At 27.7% G+C, this 24678-nt stretch overlaps 1 protein-coding gene and 1 pseudogene across 1 annotated transcript; both read right to left on the reverse strand.

Annotated features, from left to right (window-relative positions):
* Positions 1–5043: 5043 nt before the first annotated feature.
* LOC112789462 (aldehyde oxidase GLOX1-like) lies at positions 5044–6932 on the reverse strand. The gene has a single exon (XM_025831375.3). It carries the CDS (start codon positions 6860–6862, stop codon positions 5201–5203), a length of 1662 nt encoding a protein of 553 aa, XP_025687160.1. The 5' UTR covers positions 6863–6932; the 3' UTR covers positions 5044–5200.
* Positions 6933–23960: 17028 nt separating this feature from the next.
* LOC112722173 (GDP-fucose transporter 1-like) lies at positions 23961–24517 on the reverse strand (annotated as a pseudogene).
* Positions 24518–24678: the final 161 nt, after the last annotated feature.

Raw genomic sequence — 24678 nt, forward strand, 5'->3', positions numbered from 1 at the left:
AAAACAGAGAGAAAAGCACGTAAATGAAGAAGAAGAAGAAGAAGAAGAAGAAGATGAGGAAGAAGAACGTGTAGCAAGAAGAAGAAAAAGGAGAAAGAGAAGGCAAGAAACGAAAGAAAATGAGAAGAAGAAGAGTAAAAGGAAGAAGAACGTGCAGCAAGAAGAAGAAGAAGGAGGAAAAAGAGAAGGTAAGAAACGAAAAAAAAGAAGAAGAGGAACAAAAACGGTTCGAAGCGCGTTTTAAGCATTAGTTTTAATTGAACTTATAAGGCTTACAAGCTTTAATCGCTTGTATGCGAAGAATTTCTCTTAATCATGTATAAAATAGGCTGGCCATTTCATAAACCTAAAGAATTTTTTATTAATACATAGATTAACATATTTACATAAAAAATTTAGATATGGAGTCATAAAGCGAGAGAGGTAACAGCGGATTCATACTTAACTATTTTGTATTAAAATTGAATGAATTACACGCATGTTCTTATTACATAGCTCAACTTAGTTAACAAACATTCAAACCTACAAATTTTTAAAATTAACAAATTTTCATTTTTCAACACAAAATAAAAAAAAATACTCATGATTTAATCATAAACTTGAAATATATGGGGATTAAATAAACTAATTTAAAAGATATGAACTAACACATAAAAATAGAGCTCCTAACAAATAAAATCACAACAAATGGAGGTTCTCTCTCACGTTAATTAGTAGAGGGCATTCCCATTCAGCAATATTGCAATCTAGCATAACATATACTATCAGCTTTTGTTAACATCCCTATCAGATTATTAATTAAGTAACCAAATATCTCTAACATTGAGAAATATCACAACATTTTCCCAAGGATACATACCATAATTTTGAGGTGATTCATGCTTCTTCACGCTTTAAGGAACATGATAAAGGTAAACTAAAATCTATGTTTGAAATGTTAAGTCTTCTGTTAATGCTCAAAATTTCATCTGCATCCTTATTTTCCTTAAGGCAAGTCAAAGTTATTGAGTTCTAAATTATTGAGTTCTATCATATAAATTAAATAATAATATAAATTATAATTTTAAAATTAGTACTATAAAAAATATTTTTAATTTAATATTACGAAAAAAATAAAAAAATTATATAAAGACTAATTTAATTAATTTTTAAAATTCTAAGGATGAAAATGACTTATATTTAAATTTTCAGTGACTATTTTGATTAAAAATACATTTTTTTACATGTTAAGTGACACGTGACGTGTTAGGTTTCACTAACTTAGCACGTTAACCAATCATCTAGTGATACGTGGCACTTAACGTGACACGTCATCATCTAACTAACGGAAGTTCAATTTAATTTAATTTATATTTTATCTTTCAAAGACTAATATGACTAAAAAAATTATTTGATTACTAATTTGAAGAATGAGTGATCTTTCAGGAACGAATTTAACTATTAATCCATAGCTTTTATTGATCATAGAAAGGTTCATACGTACAATATTATTAATATTTAAGTAATTAATGAATAAAAATAAAGATCAGTTTAATAAAAAAATACTACTTGTCTTTTAAAGTTTTAGTTTTTAGTCAACTTTTAAATTTAAATAATATTATTTAATTAGTTTAAATATTTATTTTTATAGAAAATTACTTATTTTTTAATTTTTTTTTTAAAGATTGAATGATGGACAATTTTTAAAAAGTATCTAACTGCACAGGTTTAATAATACACTTGTCATTTAATAACTCTATAACTTACACATAGGTTTTTTTTAGGATATATACTATTCTCTATTCATACATCCACTCAATATTCTTAAATCACAAGCCAATCTTAGCAGGTAGATTGAACCTGGATGATGCAACAATTTAGAAAATAATCTCGTTAGGTAATAATAAAGGTTTAGCCAATAGTAAATTAATAAATATTTATGAATTGTAATTTATATTAATTAATTTATTAATTAGTAATTTTTAAATTTTATTTTTTAAAATACAAAATTATTAATTATTAATTATAATTATTTAAAATTAATTAATTAGAAACTGTTTACCTATATTTTTTTTAAAAATAACTAATTCGTCATCGGATTCAAACCTCAAAGAAATTTAAACAGACATTATTGTGATACCTTTAGCATAAAAAGTATTTTTTTTGTTGTCCACAGTATTTTCCAACCCAACAAATTAAAAATTAATCTGTCGCAGATCGGAGCTCCATTTAAAGCTGACGCGTAACTCTTGTGAGGATTGCATTGGGACTTAGTTATTTGAAGGATCAATTTGCAATATAATGCATAATAATGATTCGATATTATATTAACACTATTACTTTTTTGCTCCAAAATAATTTTTCGGTCATAGTTATACATATGAGTTAAGTAAATAATAAATAACATATTATTTATATTAATTTAAATAAGTGAAATAAAATTACCATTGTTCAATATTCTACTTTTATTTTTTAAAAATTAGGTCATTAGTTTTTTCATAATTTTTAGAGCAAAACCTATGATTTTTTTTTTTAAATGAACAATTATATTTAGATCCAATTATATTTTCAAGATGCTTGACGTACTCAGATGTATGATATCTAAAATCGTACCTTCAGCGTGTATTCTTTACAAATATATCGTATATGAATGACTTCTCTTAAAAGAAAATATTTATTTACTAGTATTGTAAGGATATTTTTTAAGGATAGTGATATTATATATGAACAAGTTATTATTTTGATAAACAAGTATAATTTAATTCATTTACTAATTTATTAGTGCAATAAAAATTATACATAAACAAAAAAATAAATTTTATTAAATTTAGTTACAAAAATAAATTGTTTATCCTACGTGTTTAAATAGAAATGTGAGTATATATGGAGTCTTTATTTTGTTTTTATCGATTTCTGTCTTTATTATTAAAATTTTGAAAACACAAAATATTAAAAAAATAAAAATAAGAGATAAAAATAGAAATCAATCAAATCCTAAACTATTTAAGTTTGCAATGTATTAAAAGAGACAAAAATTTGTTATTTTAACGATAATAATAACAATAATAATAAACAAAACAAACAAATAACTGAATAAGGAATCCGTATATCGTGTATTTACGTGTTCTACTGACATATTTCCTTCGTTAGCAAGTTGGAATCTTACTTTGCATTTGCGTTGCCCAAGAGAAGGGAGAAAATTCCCGGTAAATGCAAAATGCAAAATATGCTTTAGCTTAGCCGCATTATTTAGTAAAAAAATATAACTTTAAATCTAATTACATTTTTTTTAAATATTATCAAAGTTTTATAATAGTAGTAATTACTAATTTACTGTAATCATAATCACCCATATATTAATCATCTTGATCCTAAACGATTAGTTATGGTTGTGGTGGCCTGGTACTTGTAATACGTAATAAGGTTATCAATAATATATATATTTGTAAGAAACGAGCCACTTAAATTTAGATAAAGACGTCTAAAATTTTTTTTTTAAGATATTTTTTAATAATTAAAATTTAATACATATAATCGATTAAATTGTGTTATTTTCATCAAAATTAAGTTAGACAAATTGATTTGAACGAAAAAATAGTGAATTAAATTTTGAACTATTCTAAATTAATATTATTTTTTATAAAAAAATGACTATAATATTTTTATTATAGAATAAAAAATAAATAAAATATTTCTATTATATATATAATAAAAGTATTTAGTTATTTTTTATAATAGAGTATTATAGTTATTTTTTATAAAAAATAATATTAATTATAATTTAGACTAGTTTAAAATTAGATTTACTATTTTTTCGTTCAAATCAATTTATTTAGTTTAATTTCGATAAAAATAACATAATTTAATTGATTATATATATGAAATTTTAATTATTAAAAAATATTTAAAAAAAAATTGTTTTAGATGTTTTTATGTAAGTGGATCGTTTGTAAGAATTGCATGTTATTATTAGCACTTGAAACGGGCAATCATGCATATTGTACATTCCTATAAAATATTAAATGACCATAAGGAATAAAGGGTGTTGCCTATTTTATATTTTTTTATTTTCGATTTCACTCGAATTATTCTGTCTTTAAAGCGGGAAAATTTCATGAGTCCGACTTTTCTTAAAAGACCCATACATACAATAAAGTTATTTTAAAATGGAAAAGTTTTGTACTAATTTTTTCTTTTTTCTTCATTTTAAACAACCATATTTGATATTTCACGCGTTTTAAACAGATCTAGAGGTAGATTCCAGTTTGGTTCGATATTTTTTTTCCATTTAAAATTCGCATAATAAATTTGAGTTATTCGATCAACAAAAAGATATATCACCGAAAAAGCTGTCTTCCATGCGTCTAGAAAAATCCCTTATTAGTTATTATTCAGAGAGACCGACATCAATTAGAAACTAGAAGAAAATAATATATAACAATTTAATTTTGGTAAATATTCCCTAAGTTATTTTTTTGTCTTAAACTTTGTACGTCATCACCTCAATTTCTAAGCTTGAACGAACTTGTTACGAACTTAATTAATTTATTACACGGCTGGAGATTAAAAAAAATTAAAAATACAAGCTCTTTTCTTTACGTTATCTATTGAAAAGATACAAAATATATTTTAACAAAGGTAAAAACTCAGATGAAATCGACTTTACGTAAAATTAATATGTGAAAATTGTTGGATAAAAATTTAGTCAAATCAGTCAAATCATTTAATAACTCTGAAGTATCAATTTCACGCAAAGTCAATTGCACCTGAATTTTCACCTTTCACAAAACCTTGAAAAACATATTATTATTTAGTATTCACAAAGAATCTAAGTTAAGTTTCCCGTATAAAAATAGAAAAAAATTTATTGCATTATTTTTCTGTGTGCTTTCTTTTTGGATTTAAAAGACAACTTTATTTTTTATACCACAAATAAAAGGTGTATGTATGTATAAAATAAAAAAATATATAAAGAAAAAAGGTGTGCATATATCATTCTTCATAAAAATATTCAAAAATTAAATAAAGCCTCCAAACAATTTCCACACGTCTGTAACCAGTAAATAAATAAATAAATCACTTCATTCAAATTTTTTACTTCACAGATGAATTTCTTCACGGGAAAATCATAATAATTTATTTTTCAAAAAAATAAAATAATAATAATAATAATATATCACAATGAAATAATAAGCGAACAGAAACCGTTGGGCACTGAAAATCACAGTATCTGAACCCAAATACCATGGCTTGGGATATCTTGATGGACCACGAATAATAAATAGTGACCGGGTGGTGCAAAAACGGCTGAACCGGGCGTAGTCACATCAACTTCGTAAGTCATTTTCCCAACATCTCTAACGGCATTTGGTTCCATCACCAACATCCTCTGGTTCATGGAGTATGAGTGAGTGGTAAAAGGTGGCGCAATCATTGTAACCGCCACCGAATTCTTACCCAATGGTGCTGCAACTCCAAACCGCATCGTAAGCTTCTGACCGTACTTGAGCTTTGTTTGGGAGGCAGGAGCTATGATTTTGGGACGAACATCTTCAAAGCGAGGTTCCAAATAAGAAGGAGAAAAAGCTTCCATTCTCAACTCCGTTGGGAAAACCACGTTGTTGAAACTGTAACCAATGTGAGGGTTGCTTCCAGCCACCAAGACTCTTCCATCGCGAAGCAAAATCGCCGAGGAGTGATAAACCCTAGGAATGTCTGATGGATTCTGTAACTCGAACCGATCTCCGGCCCGGGCATTAGTCTTGTAAAGATACGGGTTGAGAACCGGGTCACGGCCACATTCCCAACCCGCAGTTCCACGAGATACACCGTTGATCGTCAAAACGTTGCCGTTTGGGAGCATTACCATGTCGTTCATGGCTCTTCCACCAGGCATGGTTTCCATTTCCCACTTGGGATTCGCGTCTGTTATCTTGATCCTTCCACAGGTATCCAAAGCTGGAAGGAACTTTCCTCCTAGAGCTTGCTGGTAAGATCCTTTCGGGGCTCCGCCGCAGATTAAGACCTCAGCCTCCACATTCGGCTTGTTCAAGTTTCTGAGAGGAAGCAACACGGCGGAGCCGGAGCTGGGATAGCTTCTTGGCTCTCCGCCGGGGATGGTAGGGTAGGTTCTTACGATAGTGTTTTTCTGGTAATTGAATAGAATAGCACGGTTGTTGGCGAAGATGAAAAGATTGCCATCAACGTTGAGGAAGACGAAAGGGTACAAGTTGTTTTCAGCGCCTGGATCATTTGTTTGTAGGAGAAAGGGTAAGGTGTATGTGTTCCTCGCCGTGGCATCTTTCTTGGGATAGAATTCATAATTAAATTGCCTTCTTCCTCCGATTACTATCTGCCGTCCATCTGGCAAGATGTGATTGGTCGCGTACCATCTTCTGGCCACCAGTCCGTTTACGTCCTCCCGCCAGTCGCAGTCCGGGCAGGGGGTGAAGGTCCTGACAGCACGGTCGCCGTCGTTGAAGCCGCCGGTTTGGATGAGTGTGCCTTCCGGAGTCACCGCCCCGGAGGAGCACCACACGTCAGTTTCCACGTACAGGGCGCGGTACTTGTTGGCAGCGACGTCGTAGTCGATTGAGTGTGCGGTGCAGTCGGTTTTAACGACAATCTCTCGGGGGTTTCTACGGCATCTGCCGTCGGGTAATGAGAGGTTGGATAACCCGAAGTCGGTGCGGTCGAAGATTACGACATGGTCGTTGTGGAGAAGCTGCATGTGCATGGCCACGATGCCCATGTTTCTCTGTAGGAGCTGCCATTGTCCGCCCCCGTCAGCCGCTTCAACAAGTGGCAGTGGGGAGAAGGTGGTGGTTGCAGCGACGAGGAGAATAATAAGAAAGGGAAGTTGGAAAGGCGTAGCACAAGTCATTGGTGTGAGTTTAGGAATATTTGTTGTTTCTATGTGTGAAAAGTGTGTTGTGGTGAGTGGAGTGGTATTGGAAGGTGTGATATAAATAGAAGTGGTGGGGGGGATAAGGTTTGCGGGTTGAAGAGAACTACTTATCTGACACGGAATGTGAACGTGTGGGTCAGGGTGGTATACTGTTGTTGTATGAGAAGCTTAGTTAATTACAGTCCTAAATGCAACACCTGCCATTAAACACTAAGTATGGAAATTAGAACGATAAGTCATTTAATGTTTTTCTGGTGACGCGTTACTAGTTATTATTATGTTTATATGTAGCCTGCATTTCTTTGTTACTTACTAGCTGTGGTTATTTGTTGATCATCTAATGGAAAACTCACAGCTGGAGTGTGGTTAGTGTTCAAGGTGTGTCTATGAAATTAAGCACTGTAAATATTTTTCTTCTTTTTACCGTAGGCCGTAAATAGGTAATGTCCCAATGAATATGAATGTCAATTGGAGGAATAACGTGGTGGCTTCTTGCATTGGATCTAATTTATGTAATTTTTTTAGGTTTGGATTTGATTTGATTCGACTTACGAAACATAAAAATATTTAAAAAAAATAATTTATTTAGAAAAATCATTTTTTTATGTTTTAAATAATAAAAATAAAATAATATAATATATATAATAATTATTAATTAAAATAAAATATAAAAATATTAGTTTTTTTAATAAATCTTTGAATATACTTTGTATTGAATATATAGATACTTATTTAAAATCTGCAATTTAATTCTATTAGTATGTAGATCGGATCCAATCTTATTGGATAGTATTGTAAGTCGGATCATATTTACAATTTTTAGATCAAATTAAAAAAATACTGCAAATATACAAATCAGATTTGATCTATAGACATCTCTGATCTATTTGCTAACGACCATGTATACTGCGTTGATGCGGGTTTGGAAGTTGTTACGTTTTGAATTGAACTGTTGTCTCCTCATCTCTGCTAGTTAGTGACGATGATGAAGGTTGTCAAGGTTACGGATGAATGCGGATGGAATTGAATATGACAAAAATTTCGATTCGATCCATACTAAAATCATCGGATCAGATTTAATATTCGTATTTTTTTTAGTTTGGATCTGATCCGCACATTTGCGGATCGAATATATCCGTAAAATATAAAATTCTTTTAAAAAGTTTATTTTTATTAAAAAATTCAATAATTTTTTTTCACCCTTTTGAACATATTTATTCCTAAAATAGTATTAAATATATTTTTTAAGATAATAAAAATAAAATAATACAATATATATGATAATTATTAGTTGAAATAAAACAAAAAATAAATATTTACTTATTTATTTTTTATGGATCCACAGATATGCGGATAATAACCTAAAATCCGTAATCCGATTCTACAGTGTATCAATCGAATTCGATCCGATTCATAGTCTTGCATATCAAATTAATATCCACAATTTTTAAATTGAATTCGAATAACAAATATACAAATCAGATTCGATCCATAAATATCTCTAGCCCAGTGGTCGTCCCGAAAGCTGCTCTGATGCTTTTTGTGGAGCGACTAACGGACTCATGCATCGACGATTGCTGGTCCTTGCGGGTTTGATAAAAAATTGCCACCGGGGATCCACCACCCAGTTTTGGGGAGACACGTAACAAGGAGAGGTTGAAGAAGAAAGTGTTTTTTTTTTACATGGAAAATGAGTCTTTTATTTCATTTTTTTTAGATGAATTTTTTTCTAATTTTAATGTTAATCAGACTAACATATACTTATCATCTCTACTTATTGATTTCACCGTCATTAGTCATTAGCATCTTCAAATTAAAATCTAAAGTCAAACTCATTCCTCTACTCGATATGTAAGTTAAGAATTGGTGCAGCTAGGCTAGTCATTGTAGCCACCAAAAAGGTGATGGGACAACTAACTTGAATCTTACAATTTTTTCATGCAAAAAGGTGATGGGGATCAAATCCTCAAAAATTGATTTTCATATGAGGCAAAATTTGGTGTATGAATGAATGACCTAGTTATGTGCAGATTCTGTCGCTATCACGTATTTTCTAGTTTATCACTTCAACACTCTTTGCAGATAACACAACAAAAAATGAAATTGCTTTTCATACCATGAAAAAAGCAACAATATATATATATATATATATATATATATATAAGTTTCTCACACCCAGAACAATTTTTTCACAGTATAAAAATTAAGGTGAAATCGACTTCACGTGAAATTAATATTTGAGAGCTGTTAGATAAAAATTTAGTCAAATCAATTAAATCATTTAATAGCTCTCAGATATCAACTTCACGTGAAATCGACTGCACCTGAATTTTTACCTTTATTCACATATATATATATATATATATATAATTTCTAAGCGATCAGATTTTGATAAATTTCTTTTGTAAGCATCGTTATAAAATAAATATTTTTTAAAATTTAGTAATTTTACGTTTTATAGTTTCTTTTTGAGATTTTAAAAAAATGAGCACTGGGCTTAGAGATTAAAATTTACTTTGATTTAATGCATACATTTTTAAAATAATTATTCGATTGTTTCTACAGAATGTAAAAAAAATTAAATAAATAAAAATAAATTCATCATTTTCACATATATGTATTTTTAAATTATTTTATTATTTATTATCTCATTTAAAAATTAATGTCTATTAATTTTGAACATAGAAATTACAACTTTAAAAAAAATTATGTTTTAAAAATTAGTATTTATAAATTATTTTCAGAAAATAAAAATTTTACTAAACCAAATCTTAATATAAACTCCTTTTAATTTTGGTCAATATAATGTTCAAAATTAATAGACATCAATTAAATCACATGAACCAATTTCAAATATCATAATGACTATGATTAAAAGATATCAATATCAATATCAATATCAACTACTTATTATACCATTATGATGGCATTCATATGAGTACTACATTAATAGTTGTAAGATGAAGTTCTTCGAGAGTTAATAGGATTCACATTTTATGAAAATGTAAGAATTTTATAATTTGAAACAGTTAAAACACATGTTGACTCAACCAATAATAAACATGACCTTTTTTAATTTTGCAAGGCCAATATAAGACCAAAAATGTTTCAAACGAACAAAATTTAAACTGAAAATTGTTTTTATAAAACAAAATAAATATAATTAGAGGAGACTATTTTAATAAAGACACTAAAAATATCTTTTTTTTAAGATGTTTACATGTGTTATATTACTATTGAATATCTTTATTAAACCAGTTAATAATTTATTTTTTTAATAAACTAGAATAAAATCGATTTATTATAGCAACAATAATAAACCCAATTGTCTGCATTATAATTATTATATCCGGTTTGAATTTTGATCCAATCGAATTACACAATTTAAATCGAATATTTTTAAAATTTTTTGATAAAAAGATAAATATATCCCTAACTTTTTATTTTACGGACATTTAAATTCTTAAAAATTTAAAAATACAATTAAATCTCTAAAAAAAATTGAATTTATTGTTATTATTATAAAAAAACCGATTTGATTCTAATTTATTAAGAAATTAAAAAATAACTAATTTATTAATACGTCCGATAATAATGCGATACGCAAACGTCTTTGTGGAAGCGTCCATAATTAGATGGTAAACAACAATTTTTTCTGTTAATGTGTACTTGAGCGTCTCTTGTTTCAATATATAATCAAACGTTTTTCATTCCTCTGTATTCTTGTCTATATTATCCTGTGAAAATAACTAATTGCAGCTTATTAATAGCTTGGTCTGGCCCGGCATGTACCCAATCATGCTCATGGAAAAGTTGGGACAGAATAGCTTTCAGGAATGAATTTTTTTTTTAATTTGTAAAGTGTGATCTTTTGTTATATATTTTTTAAATTGAATAAAAAATATTTAAAAAAAATATTAAATGACAAAAAACTATACTTTATAATAAGAATTTTGCTAACTTGTACCCTAAATAAAAATTTATACTTATAATAAGAATTTTGCTAATTTGTATCCTCACGACATAAGTTAGGTATAGCATAAAAAGAAATATTTTATAAAAATAATTACAAAATTTAATTCTTTTTTACATTTTCGAAAGTTAATTTTGATAAAAAGACGTTCTCTCATTCTTGCTTAATGTGAGGGACAATCTATATTATTCTCCAGTTATAGTTTTCTTTTTCTTACGTCTCTATGAAATATTCATATATTATTTTATGAAGAGTGTTAAGGTATCAACAAAATTTGTAATTTATTGTTATTAATTAGTTATTATTGATATTTTTAACGGCGTAAGATTTCATCAAATAATATGGAATTATTTATTTTTTTATGATTAAATGCTGGCCAAATTTTAATAAAAATACTGATCTCTAATTTTTTTATTTTATTAGGTTTATGAAGAATGTGAACATATAGAATTTAGAGCAATACTAGGGGCTAGCAACTTTTGTAATTTGTAGCCATTAAATAACTATCAATGATTATTTTAATGGTGTGAGATTGATATAAAATTTCATTAAATGACTCATTTTTCTTTGCTGATTACATGCTGGTCATAATTTAATAAAGTTGGTAAGCCTAAATTTTTCCTAGAATTAATCTGATCATTTTAAATTGTATGTATTAGATTGATTGTACATAATGTAAAAAAACATATAATTTAATTATCATGTTATATAGGACAATTTTTAAAGCTAGGAGGGTGAAATTTTTAGAATAGGGTTTTGTGACCCGTGACTCTGTCCTTCACTTTGTTCTCTTAGCTTATTTAGAAAAAGAATAAATTTAAACAAGTCTCAAAAATAATTTTAGATGGACCATTTTAATTTTTAATAAATTTTTATTTTTTAAAAGTTTCTAAGAATTATTTCTGTCGAACAAATTGGTCCTCATTTGTTTTTAATCAAATTTTAATATACATATTTAAACAAATAAATCTTAAAATTTTTTTATTATAAGACAATTAGATTCTAAAAAATATTAACTCTAAAATAAATTATTTCACAAAAAGACTAATCTATCGAATAAAATTAATTTTTGAAAATTGTTAGAGAATAAATTATTTTTAAAAATCAAAGTATTCTTATCTAGATTTTTTTAACATTCAATTTGATAGTTTATTCTTAAAAAATTACACGAAAAGCTCTCATTTTCACTATAAAAAGAATGTTACGCCAATATTTTTATATTTATTTTATATTTAAATTAATACTAATTGATTTATTTATTTTTTATTATTGCTCAAAAGTCAAAGGTCTAGATAGGCGACATTATATTAATGTTAATATATAACTTTGAAGTAGCTAGCAGCTAGGTGTGAGAATGAATGATTTGGTACGTGCAAGTTTTCTATTTATTATATGCATATTACCCTCTTTATCCCTCAATTTTCTTTATTCTTTTCAAATCTTCTTAATCTTCAGGATAGTTATTAACCTTATGATTAAACTTTGCTGCTATCAATGCTTCTACTCACTATAGAATAATTAGGAGCTAAGCTAACAACCTAGATTCACAAACCAAGCTAAATATCTGCAATACAGATATGGTCTTTTCACGATAAAATTTGACTTTGACTTGGTTTGATTTATTTTTATTTTTATGAGTTTAATTTTAATATATTAATCGTATAAAATATTTTATATTATTGTATAATTATATTTATTCTTTTGAATAATTATTTATGTAGTTAATATAAAATTTAAATTATTTTTATTGATGCGACGTTATATAATTAAATACACGTATAAAAGTACATTATCAGTGTATCAAAATTAAATTCTTATTAATTGTTACTATATTTTATCAAATTTTTGTTATTGGTTTACAATATTGATTTCTTAAATAATTGGCGTACAACATTATTAAGGCTAAATTTTTTATATATTGAAAATTAAAATATAAAATACAAGAATATTGAAAAATTTAGTATTTTATATAGATGTAAGAACATTTCACAAATATGCAATATTATAAATATATTTTTTAAATAAAAAATATAATTCGAAAAAATCAAATGCAAATTAAAATTTTTTAAAATAAAAAAAATACAATTTAGGAAGGTCTAATTTTTTTTTGTGAAAATTCGCTTGCATTTTATTTTGTGTGAAGTTGATAGTTAAAAATTGCTAGATAAAATTTAATCAAATCATCTAACAGTTTTAACTATCAAATTTACATAAAGTCAATTGCACATGAGTTTTTACATTTTAAAAAAAAAATACAAAATGGGGAGGGAGTTTCGTGCAGGTCCGGGGAAACAGCGTTTTGCATTTTGTGTCGGCAGCGCCTCCATACTCTTTGTATTACCCGTTTTGGCCAATAATGCCGTATTTCTCCCGTTGGAGCATAATATTTAAATTAAAAAAAATGTATTATTAATTTTTAATTACTTTTAAAACGAATAAAAAAATTAAAAATAAAAGACACGAGAAAATTAAGGCTTGAGAATACACATATGAATAATATGACCCATACATCATGCATGTGTCTCTGCACACAGCGTGACAAAAACATCCAAACTGGAAAAAGATATGAAAGTCGTCAATTATTTGTCCAAACAGAGAGAAAGAGCATCTTCAATGATTAATAAACCGAGTTACAAAGTCAATTGCCATGCCACCTTGCATCTTAACATACGTCCCACAAAATTATGTAAAGTAAAATTTTCAAATACTTTATTTAAAATTTTTTTTTTACTAAAAATAGAGAACCTCGAATATGCAACCTTATGAGGAGACTATTTTATTTGAGTTATAGTTCATTGACTTATAACTTTCTCTTTAAAAAAATAATTTTAATACGATGAAATATGTCCCTAGTACAATGTTGTATAGGTGTGGTTACGGTATTTGTATCGTATATAGATATATTGGTGGAAACTCAAGTGCAGTCGATTTCACGTGAAGTTGATAGTTGAAAATCGTTAAATGGTTTGACTGATTTGACTAAATTTTCATTTAACAGTTCTCAACTATCAACTTTACGTAAAGTTGACTGCATCTGAATTTCCACTAGATATATTATATAAAATATAAAATAATTAAAACGTCTAAATATACATAAGCTACCGTTGAAAAAAATATTATAATAATTTCTTTCATTTAAACGGAATAAATTTAATAATTTAAGCATAAAAGTTTGAATTTTTATGAAACCTAATTGTTATTTAGATAGTTTTTAATTATAATATATAATTAATTAAAATTTTTTACAAATATCTAAAATAATCGATACAAATTTATTTGATACTAGTTGAGAGAGTTTGTAAAAAAAAGGAATATACTAAAGATTGCATGGATTGAATTATTGTAGAAGTTACATGAATAAAAGTTAGGGATGGCAAAAATCCCCAACGGGGCGGGTATCCGCGGGGATTTACCCGTCACGGGGCGGATATGGGGACGATTTTGTACCCGCGGGGACGGGGGACGGGGCCCCGTATATTAAACGGGGCGGGGACGGGGATAGAGGTCCCCGCCCCGTGGAGACCCGTTTAAACTCCGTTTATGTAAAAAGACTAGAATACCCCATTTGTGTGTACTATGATTTTGTTAAGTATTTGTTATAATTATTGAGTTAGGTTAAGTATAATTTATATGATTATAATTAAGCATTTGTTATCATCTTCATTATCTTTGTTTGCTTTTTCTGTTATAATTACTGTGATTTGGATAAGCATTTGTTATAATTATTCTGAAATTTTTATTATTTTACTGATTTTGAATTTTTGGTTAAGCATTTGAGTGCTATACATGTAATTCATAATATTGAAGTAGATATTGATGAAAGTAAAATATTAAATTATATACAATACACTATTTTTTTAATTTTTTTCTAATTTTTTTTAATTTTTATTATTTTTTATAAAAATCCGTGGATATCCGCGGAGACCCGGGTCCCCGGCGGATACGGGGCCCCCGTTACCCGTTACGGGGACGGAGCGGGGACGGGGACGGATAATGGAGACGGGGGCGGGGGGCGGGGGGCATGTCCCCGCCTCCATGGGGACCCGTTGCCATCCCTAATAAAAGTACATGCTGCTATATATAGTATGTGCAGCAGAGTTCAGTTATAATGGAAACCAAACTGAACTCATCAAGAAGTCAACGTATATAGCAAATTACGATTAGTAACTAACTAATTAACTTGCTTTGACTATAACCTTAATTCTTATCTCTATAATCTTCATTACGAGTATAAATCATTGCTAATAGGAGAAATACTACAAGAAAACCACGATAAAAAGTTGAAAAAAGTGTAACAATAATTTTTTGTCACGCTTTTTAAATTATGTTTTTGAAGAATCATATCTGTAAATATATTGGTCGTTTTATTATTACACTTTTTTCGGATTATTGGTACGTTTTATTTTTGCCATACTTTTATCTATTAACACGTTTGGAAGCGTGATTGTATATATAATTTTGTAGTCGCTTTTAAAACATATCGAAAAATAAAAAATTTATCATTACACTTTTAAAATGTGGCCTAATTCTTTTCAAATAAAAAAATAAAAAATAAAATAAAAATATTAATAAATTAATTTTTAAAATAAAATAAAATACTAAAAATTAATCTTCCATTAATTTATATGAATTATGTACATAATAAAATATGAATGAAACATTTAAAAAAATGAATTCAGCTTCCAATGAAAGGAAAAATACTTAAAGAAAAGGAATAAAATAAAATAAACCAAAAGTAAAAGAAAAACAAGGAAAATAAATTAAAAGTAGACTCCAGATACTCACATGTACTTGTATTTCATTATCTTTTGTTGTATTAGTGTGACTGAAAATTTTGTAAAATTTGGTGTGATGGTAAAATATTCATATTGAAGTCCCTAATTTTTTCTAAACTTCTCTTATTTATAAACCCATAATGATAGACTTACAGAGTATTTCTCTCTTTTCATGATATAGCTTCTCCCTTTTTCTTAGACTCTCACAATCCATGTCCTTGTGTTGACTGTGAATGACTTTGTTCTCTATGGTGAACACCTCCACGTCTTTGTGTTTACCTTAGTCTCCAAGACTCACATTCTGTCAAATTAAAGCACGTATAATTATAACTTCTCGACGTAAGTCTTTCTCGACTCGACTTATCTCATAATTGACATTTTGTTTTCTTATGATCGAGTCCTCACTCTGTTAAAATTTGGACTAAGTGTAATCAACCGATTTCGACTCAAATCCTTTTTGACTTAATTCATCATATGATGATGCAGTTGACACCTAGTCCTATCGTAGTCGAATTTCGCAACAAGTCGAAATTTTGTACTAACAACTATATTATGTTACTATTTCTCCTAAAAACTTACGTTGATAGAAAGAGACATATAAATTGTTGTGAAACTATTTCTCTTAAAAGTTTAAACTAATAGAAAAAAGCAAGATGAATGTTTGTATCTCTACTATTCTCTCTCAAGTAAGGGTGAGTTAAGCCCCTACTTTAGTCTCTGAGATTAGCGAGTTGCATTAATTTAGTCTCTTGACTTCCTATTTGCTACAATTTGGTCTCCCAGATTAAAAAAATGCACCAATATAGTCTTTCGTATATTTTTCGTCGTCGGAGCTCAACGTCATTAGTGGCATGACTCAAACCTTATTACGCTGGACATATATTAAAACAACGTCGTATGCGTTTTAGCACTAAAGAAGACACTAAATAATATTGTTTGCATGTGATGGGAAATTTTTTTATTTTTATTCAATATTATTAAAAATTTAATTTTATATGTTATAGAAAATAATTTTACTTTGAGAAATTTTTTATTTAATATTATTAAAAAATTAATATTATTTGTTTTACAAAAAAAAAATCACTTTTATATTTCAATAAATATTTTAAAGACATTTATTAATAAAACTCGAATCAAATTTTGTATCACATGCAAATCTACGCAGGTTCCACCGAAATGGAAGACATTCAAATGTGGGCTCAGTTTATTATAGTTGTGCAATCTAAATTGGGAGTGGGGTTCTATTAAATATTAATAATATGATGTTAATTAAATGAAGCTAATAATAATTGGCGTTTCAGAATTGCTTTTCTCATGGCTGTTATTTGGGGCCAGAAACGGAGATACCTTGTCCACAAAGAAATCCAATATATTTTAGTACCATACATTCAAACACCTTATGGTTATTGGCAGTTGTATATTCTTTTTTCAGTGGGTGCAATGGATACTAATGATATTTGAAGTCAAGATTTTGGATTCAAAATTTATACTCTAATACCTTACCTAAAATTATTAAGTGTATATAGAAAGTCGGTTAATATATTTATGTGTATGCATATGGGTTATTTTATTTTACATATTTAATGCATATTTTATATTTTAATATATGTTTTATATAAATAATTAATTTGATAACTTTTTTTTGTATGTATAATATAATCATACTCTAGCCATTAAAAATATAATGTGAGATTTATAAGACTTCTTGAGTATAAATTCTATAATTATTTTGAAACTTAAGTATTTATTTTATTTTTTAAATGACTTGTTTGTATTTTTAAAAATAAAGAAAAACATAAACAGGTTTTTTGTATTTCTCAGAAAAACGGATAAATACCTGCTTCTGGCTGGTGAATAAAAGAGCAAAATCTATCAGTAGCGGTAGAAAGGCAAAACAACCTTTTAATATTAAATAAATAATTAAACATTTTAATATATATATATATATATATGACAATTCTTTCTTTTTTTTAAATATATACTACAAGTGATTATCTTAGCTTAACTTATATATTTTGTCTTACTAGAAATAATTAAATTAAGATTAAAATATTGAATATTATTTAAAAATTGTTAACATTATTAATTTTTACATTAAAGTATTTACAATATAAAGTCATCATTATTGGTTATATAAATCGTTAAATTATTTTATTATAGATATTAATTTTATTTTAAATAATTTATTTTGATATAAATATAATATAATATTTATTAAATTTAATTTTTAAAAATAAAATTTTATTATTTTAATATATAAAATTTATAAATTTATAATACTAATTTTGTATCAAATCGACCTCCTCTCTTCTCAATTTATTTTAGGTCACTTTCTAGATTGGGTCAAAATAAATTTAGTAGATTTTTAAAATCAAATCTAAATCTACTTAAACTTGGTTCAGCTCCACCCATAAACGTCCTTAGTCGAAGATGTGGATTAAGATGTACCCTACAACCTTAGTATAGATCAGAGGTCACATATTTTCGTCGGACATTGCCAGAAATTTCATCTAATGAACTTTGAATACAGTATTAATACAAAGTAAATTTATATTATTATTACAAAAAAATTACAATTATGATTATTAATATTTATGAAATAAACTATTAAATATAAAAATAAATTTACTAATCTTATGACTTATTAGAGGGTTTTTGAAGATAAAATAATGATACAATGTTTTATCATAATAATAATAATAATAATAATAATAATAATAATAATAATAATAATAATAATAATAATAATAATAATAATAATACAATGTTAAATGTCGTTCTCACTTAATTTATTAAATTATTCATTTTATCGATCTACTACATTCTTCTGTTCGAATATATTTTTAATCATTTATTTATACATAGTTAATTAACCAGTTTTATTGTTTTCATGAGTTTACCACAAGAAATAGAAGAAATAAGATACATGGACCTTTTATAATTTTACAATTTATTCTTATAAATACGATTTCATTTGTTTTTTGGTCAATTAAGTAGTATTGAAATGAATTTGTATCAAGATTTTAAATATTAGAAAGTAGATACAATTTTTTAAAGAAAAAGTGAGTTTAACCAAAAAATTATTTAATTATGGTATCAAAATAATTTTATGTTAACATTATTAGTGGTAGAATAACATACAAAAAAATAAATAATTCAATAAAAAAGACGATGAAAATGTAAAATATTGGTTAAAACAAAATAATAGTAAAATACAATAAAAATAAATAACAAAAAATCAAATAAACATAAAAAAATAAGTTACAGATTGATTTTTAATACTCACATGTACTTATATTTTATGCTTTTTGGTTGCGTAAAATTTTGGCGAAGGTTTATTTGTGATGATCTAGTATTTTTTTGGAAAAAGCCTCGAACTCTTTTGAGTTTTTACTATTTATAGATCATAGAGATTGTTTGATCACGAAGCACGTTGTCCACAATCTTTTTTCCTCTTATTTCTCAATCATAACCTTATTTTGACTATGAAAAATCTTGATTACCAAATTTTGACACTCAAATTTCTTTTAGTCTTTAAATTCCATATTTATTCACCTTACTCCTCAAATTTCGTACCGATATCTTCCACTTAACTTAAAAGTGGAATAATATATCTTGATAATCAATAAAAGACAATAACTACCTTTTAATTCCAAAGCTCATTGTATCATCTTTCTTTAACTTTGACTTATTTGTTTTTACTAGTCAAAACATTACTTCCAAAATCAAAACTATTGGCAATAAAAAAAATCATTTTTTATACCAAGAAGTCCAAATAAAAAATTATTTAATTTATCCTCTAAAATTATCCAATTTATTAATAAAATACACATCGATTTTGCCAGCCAAATTTTGCATAACATGGTCTATTTCAAATTATTTTGTTTTCACCGACTTAAAAATTGGCAAGTGAGATCATTACATTAGTGCACATAATCGTTGCCAAAGAATAGTCCTTTGAAGTTATTCGACATAATATTTTTATGTTCAAATTCTAATAAGGTCATTTTCAAAATCATAAACATGTACCTATCATTAGTACGTACATTTTTAAAATAAATCATTAAAAATTGAATAATGAATAATATACTCCAACAATTATATATAATATTATTTTTTATTGATCCATTAGTTATATATGTATTTTATATTTTTTTACAGAGTATATTTATAAATTAACACATTAATTTTTAAAAAAATACCTGAAATCATTAGAATTTATTATTTTCGATTATTATTTAGTTATCAATTCAGTTTCTTTATATAATCTAGTTCTTTTAGTCTAACAATTTAATAATATATTTTATTCTAAATTTTTAAATATTAATAAATAATTAATAACTAAAAATAATAAATTTTGATAATTTTCTAATATTTCTCTAATTTTAATTTAACAAATTACAAATTCTAGTTTTATTTATGCATGAGTTATGAAACTTGTAGATGTCTAAAAGATTGTTTAAGTGTCGTAATCCAAGATTTTAGATAGATGTAGTATCAAGACTAATAATGCTAGCGTTACGTGTTTCCTTTGGGTGCCATTGTTTGCAAAGCCACACTGTAAAGGGACTTGTCCCACCAAGTTCCCTCTCCAATTTTGTTAAGGCATCTGGTATTTGGTATTTTTCAATGCACCACCCTGCTTACGAATGAATAATGTCTTTTATTTCTTTCCTTATTAATTACTCCCTTTATATAAGCCTAGCTATATTTATAGCAAAACTAAAACAAGTGGTGGAGCCACCATTCTTTTAAATTTCTATTTCTTTAATTCATTAATTTTGCAAAGTTTATTTACGTCCAAATGTGTAGGGAATCGGTCACACTCGCATAGTAATGTTAATCGTGTAGTTGTAGGCTTGTAGCATTCATAATATGACTACCTAATAAAAGAATATTGAATTAGATTAATAACACCAAATCAATAGTTTATTTTCTTAGCCAATATAAAAATTGGCTCTCACTTTATTAAGGGTTTGCTAGGGTTCCAAGGCATATATTTAACAAAAAATTTTAAAAATACTGGTACATCGATATTTTAATAATTTTTAATGGTTAATCTTAATTATATCTTGTAACTAAGATCAATAATTAAAAATTACTGCTAATATATCGATATAATTAAAAATTTTCTTATATTTAATTATTGATTTAAATATGGCACTCTCTTTTAAAATCACGTGATATATATACTAGACCAGCCAGCCATGCACTACCTGATTATTCCGTACTTTTACTTTGCGGTTTGACGATTCCAAAATAAATAAATAAAAAATATAAAAATTATTTGAATTTATTATTTTTAGTTATTATTTAATTATTAATTTATTTTTTTAGTTTAATAATTTAATAAATATATTTTATTTTATACTTTTAAATATTAATGATTGATTGATAATAAAAAATAATAAATTTTGATTCTTCTTTTAACATTATTCTAAATAAATAATAAACTGGAAAAATGTGAAATCAACAATCAATAAATCATGAAGAAGAGGGAGTCAATGAGTTATAATTCAAATGGCACAGTCTTTCCATATTCATCTAAGAAGTCGCGAGTTCGAATCTCTCTATCTTTGATAAAAAAAAAAGGGAGCAATGTCTATAAATAATAATTCAGAGCGCAGGGCGGTACAAGAAAAAGGAATAATGACCCCTCTAGTTTTAATTTTTTTATATATAAATTATATATAAATTTTTTAATTTCTCCTTAAAATTTTATTTTAATTTTATTTTATTATATAAATATTTTTTATCTCTCTCCAATATTTTATCTGGCTCTACTTCTGTGAGAACGTCTTGAATGAGTCGTATGGAATGACGTTAACACAAAAGAACCCTGGTCCATGTTGAAGGCATCTATCAATATCATGCAACCCGTCTTCGTCACCACACCTGAAGGAGTATCGTAGGTGGCAGGAAATAGAAAGGATTAAATATGCCACCAGATCAAAAATATTGTGATTCAAATAAATAATATCTTTTTTCGACTGTAATTTCAAAAGTATTTATCACATTTATTTTTTGGTCATCAAAGTATTATGATATTTGTTAATAATTAGTTCCACAATGAGTAAATAGTTGGGACGAAAGGCCCAATAATTATCTTCCAAAGGATACGTTCGGGCCAAAAATAAAAAGAAAATATAAATATAACCTTATAAGGCATCACATAAAATTTATGAACAATGTTTACAAACATAAACATTCAGAAAACTATGACTGTTTGAACTAATTATTAAGAATTACACTGATAGATTAAATATCTTCTTTTTGGTTCTATTTTACTCGTCATCAAAGACAAAAAATTCTAAAATATTCTAGAACACATCCCTCGTTCCTTCTTAAACATATTATGTTATGAAAAAATTTTCAAATGTCTAGAATACTAGTGTTTCAATAGTTTTTGGCTGTTAATTTCAATCATGTATTTATAAATTTGAAAAGTTTTTAAGTATATTAATATACTAATATTTCAGTAAATTTTAACTGTTAATCTTAATTATATATATTATATATTTTTTATAATTAAAATTAATGGTTAAAAATTATTAAAATATCAGTGTATCAATACACTTTAAAATTTTTCTATAAATTTTACTATTGGGATCAATAGAAAGTCCTAGAACACCAATTTTTCTAGTACACTTGAAACCTATGTTATGATATCTAATACTTTTTTTTTGTTAGAATTAATACGTGTTTTAAAATGTTCTACTCCTTTTTTGGTATAGTTTTTGTTTTTCATTTTTTTGTATGTACTGGTATAGTTTTTAAAATGTTCTTATATCCGTCAACATGAGCATAATGTCACAAAATGGGCCACTACTTCTTCTAGGAATCTTGGGTATGCTGATGGCAATGCCCAATAAAAGGATAACTAATATTGGTTATCATCTTTGGATGACCTCACCATGGATGCTATTTCAGTTGGTAGAGATGTAGATGAGTAATAATATTGATATATTTATTGTATTTTACTAGTCTCTCTCCTCCCTCTCCCCCTCCTCCCTCTTCCCCTCTTTTTTTTTTTTTGAGGTAAATATCAAATTAATATCTAAAAGATTTTAACGTTGACAAAATGGTATCTAATTTTTGTTATTAACAAAATAATCTCTAAAAAATTTTAAAATTTGACAAGCGTGTCCCCGAGTTTCTCGAAGCAAATCTTCGACAAACACAATACTGATATGGTTACCGTATTCTGGCGACCTGACAAACCATCCCCCAAATCCTAATCCCTCCCTCCCTCCCCAACGCAGACTCTTCCTCCATCTCTCTCCCCATCCCAGCCTTCTTCCTCCCCAACGCAATCCCCTCCCTCTTTCTTCCATGACAGCCCCCCTTTTCTCTCTTTTCTCATCACAGCTTCCTTCTCCAACGCACATTCTCTCCTCCTTCTGTCTCCCCATCACAGCCCCCTCCCCATCGCACACTCTCCCTCCCTCCCTCAACACCACCACTCTCAGCAACAATCACCTCAACATGAACAACAACAAGCAATAACAACAGCAACCCCAACACAAATTTTTCTCTCCCTTTCCATCGCAGCAACAACCTCAATAGCAACAACAACCTCAACAACAAGTTGGAGCGACCTTTTGGGCGTATATACCAGCAGAGATGCGGGTGGCGTGGATGCCGATGTTTGGCACAATGATTCGACAGTTTGAGGATGAATGGGTCGTGTTTGGAGAATGATGATGGAAAACAAATTCGCATGAAAAGGAAGGGGAGGAAGAGAGGCGGTCAATTGGTGATCTTGATTTTTTAAATTTTTATTAATTAGTAATTATTCAAAAAATTAATTAATGTTAGTGAAAAAAAATTAGCTTATATATTTAATATCTTGTTTTGTTTATAAATCTTTTGGGTTTTTTCATATTTTTAAAAAAATTATTTTTATTATTAAAATGATTTTTTAATATTATTTTAATAGTATATTCTTATGTTAAGAATAATCTAGTATTTATACCCATGAACTATGCGAACGTTGACAAAAGTACACATCAAACAAAGAAACTAATGCCATACCCATAAAAGATAGGTTCCGTATGATAAAATACCAAAATTCTAATTTTTTGTTGACTTTTCAATAAAATTCCTAAATTTCTTACCTTTTATTTTTTCTCCAAATTTCAAACTTTCACAACTCTCACCACTACCAACACCTTCACTGTCTCCCTTATCCCTCTCCATGCCACCACCTACCAGCACCACCATCATCACCTCTTACCACTATCATCATTTTTTTGTGGGATCAAACAAACATCCAAAATCGGATATTAGAGAATTGAAAACCTCAAAGATTCTCACAGGTAAGGAACTAAAATAAGGGCGCAATCATGAGAGACAAGAAATTATTGTACAAAATAAACCTCAAAGTATTCAACCCTATATTTATGATTATGTATTTGATGTAAATTATCACAGTGGTGATTGTGACAAGATAAGTAAAAGCCAAATAATAAGTAGATAAAAGCATAATTAGTAGCGACATATCTCGACACTAGCGATAATATAGAGAAAAATGTGAGTTTGGAGGGACAAGGCTAGTGCGAAAAACGGTATCCACACGGATGACGAGGAGAGGGGTGAGAGATCGGTGGACGATATAGGTGTCGACATTGGCTTGGAGGAGGAGGTTGGTGTTGGTGAAGATGGCGAGAAAGAAGACGAGTGCGGTCGGGAAGAAGCGTTTGGCGGTGTCAATAGTGAAGGAGTAGTGATGGATCGGAGGAACCTTAATTTATCAAGAAGGTAGACTCTGAGAGCGAAAGTGAGGTATTGGAGTGCAGTTAAGAGACTGGGGTAGTTGAATTAGGTGATGTCATATTTGTTGATGATAACGAGGAGATTGGAGCAGCATGCGTAACCGACCATAAGGAAAGGAGATTCTGTAAAGAAGAAGAGGGGGCAATAGTAATCAAGAAGGTATTAGTGGTGGTGAGGGTTGTGAAAATTTGAAATTTAAGAAAGAAAAATAAATGGTAGAGTAATTTGAAAATTTTATTAAAAAATTAACAAAAAATTATGATTTGAAT

Source organism: Arachis hypogaea, chromosome 1 (assembly GCF_003086295.3).
Source record: "Arachis hypogaea cultivar Tifrunner chromosome 1, arahy.Tifrunner.gnm2.J5K5, whole genome shotgun sequence".
NCBI classification, from domain to species: Eukaryota; Viridiplantae; Streptophyta; class Magnoliopsida; order Fabales; family Fabaceae; genus Arachis; species Arachis hypogaea.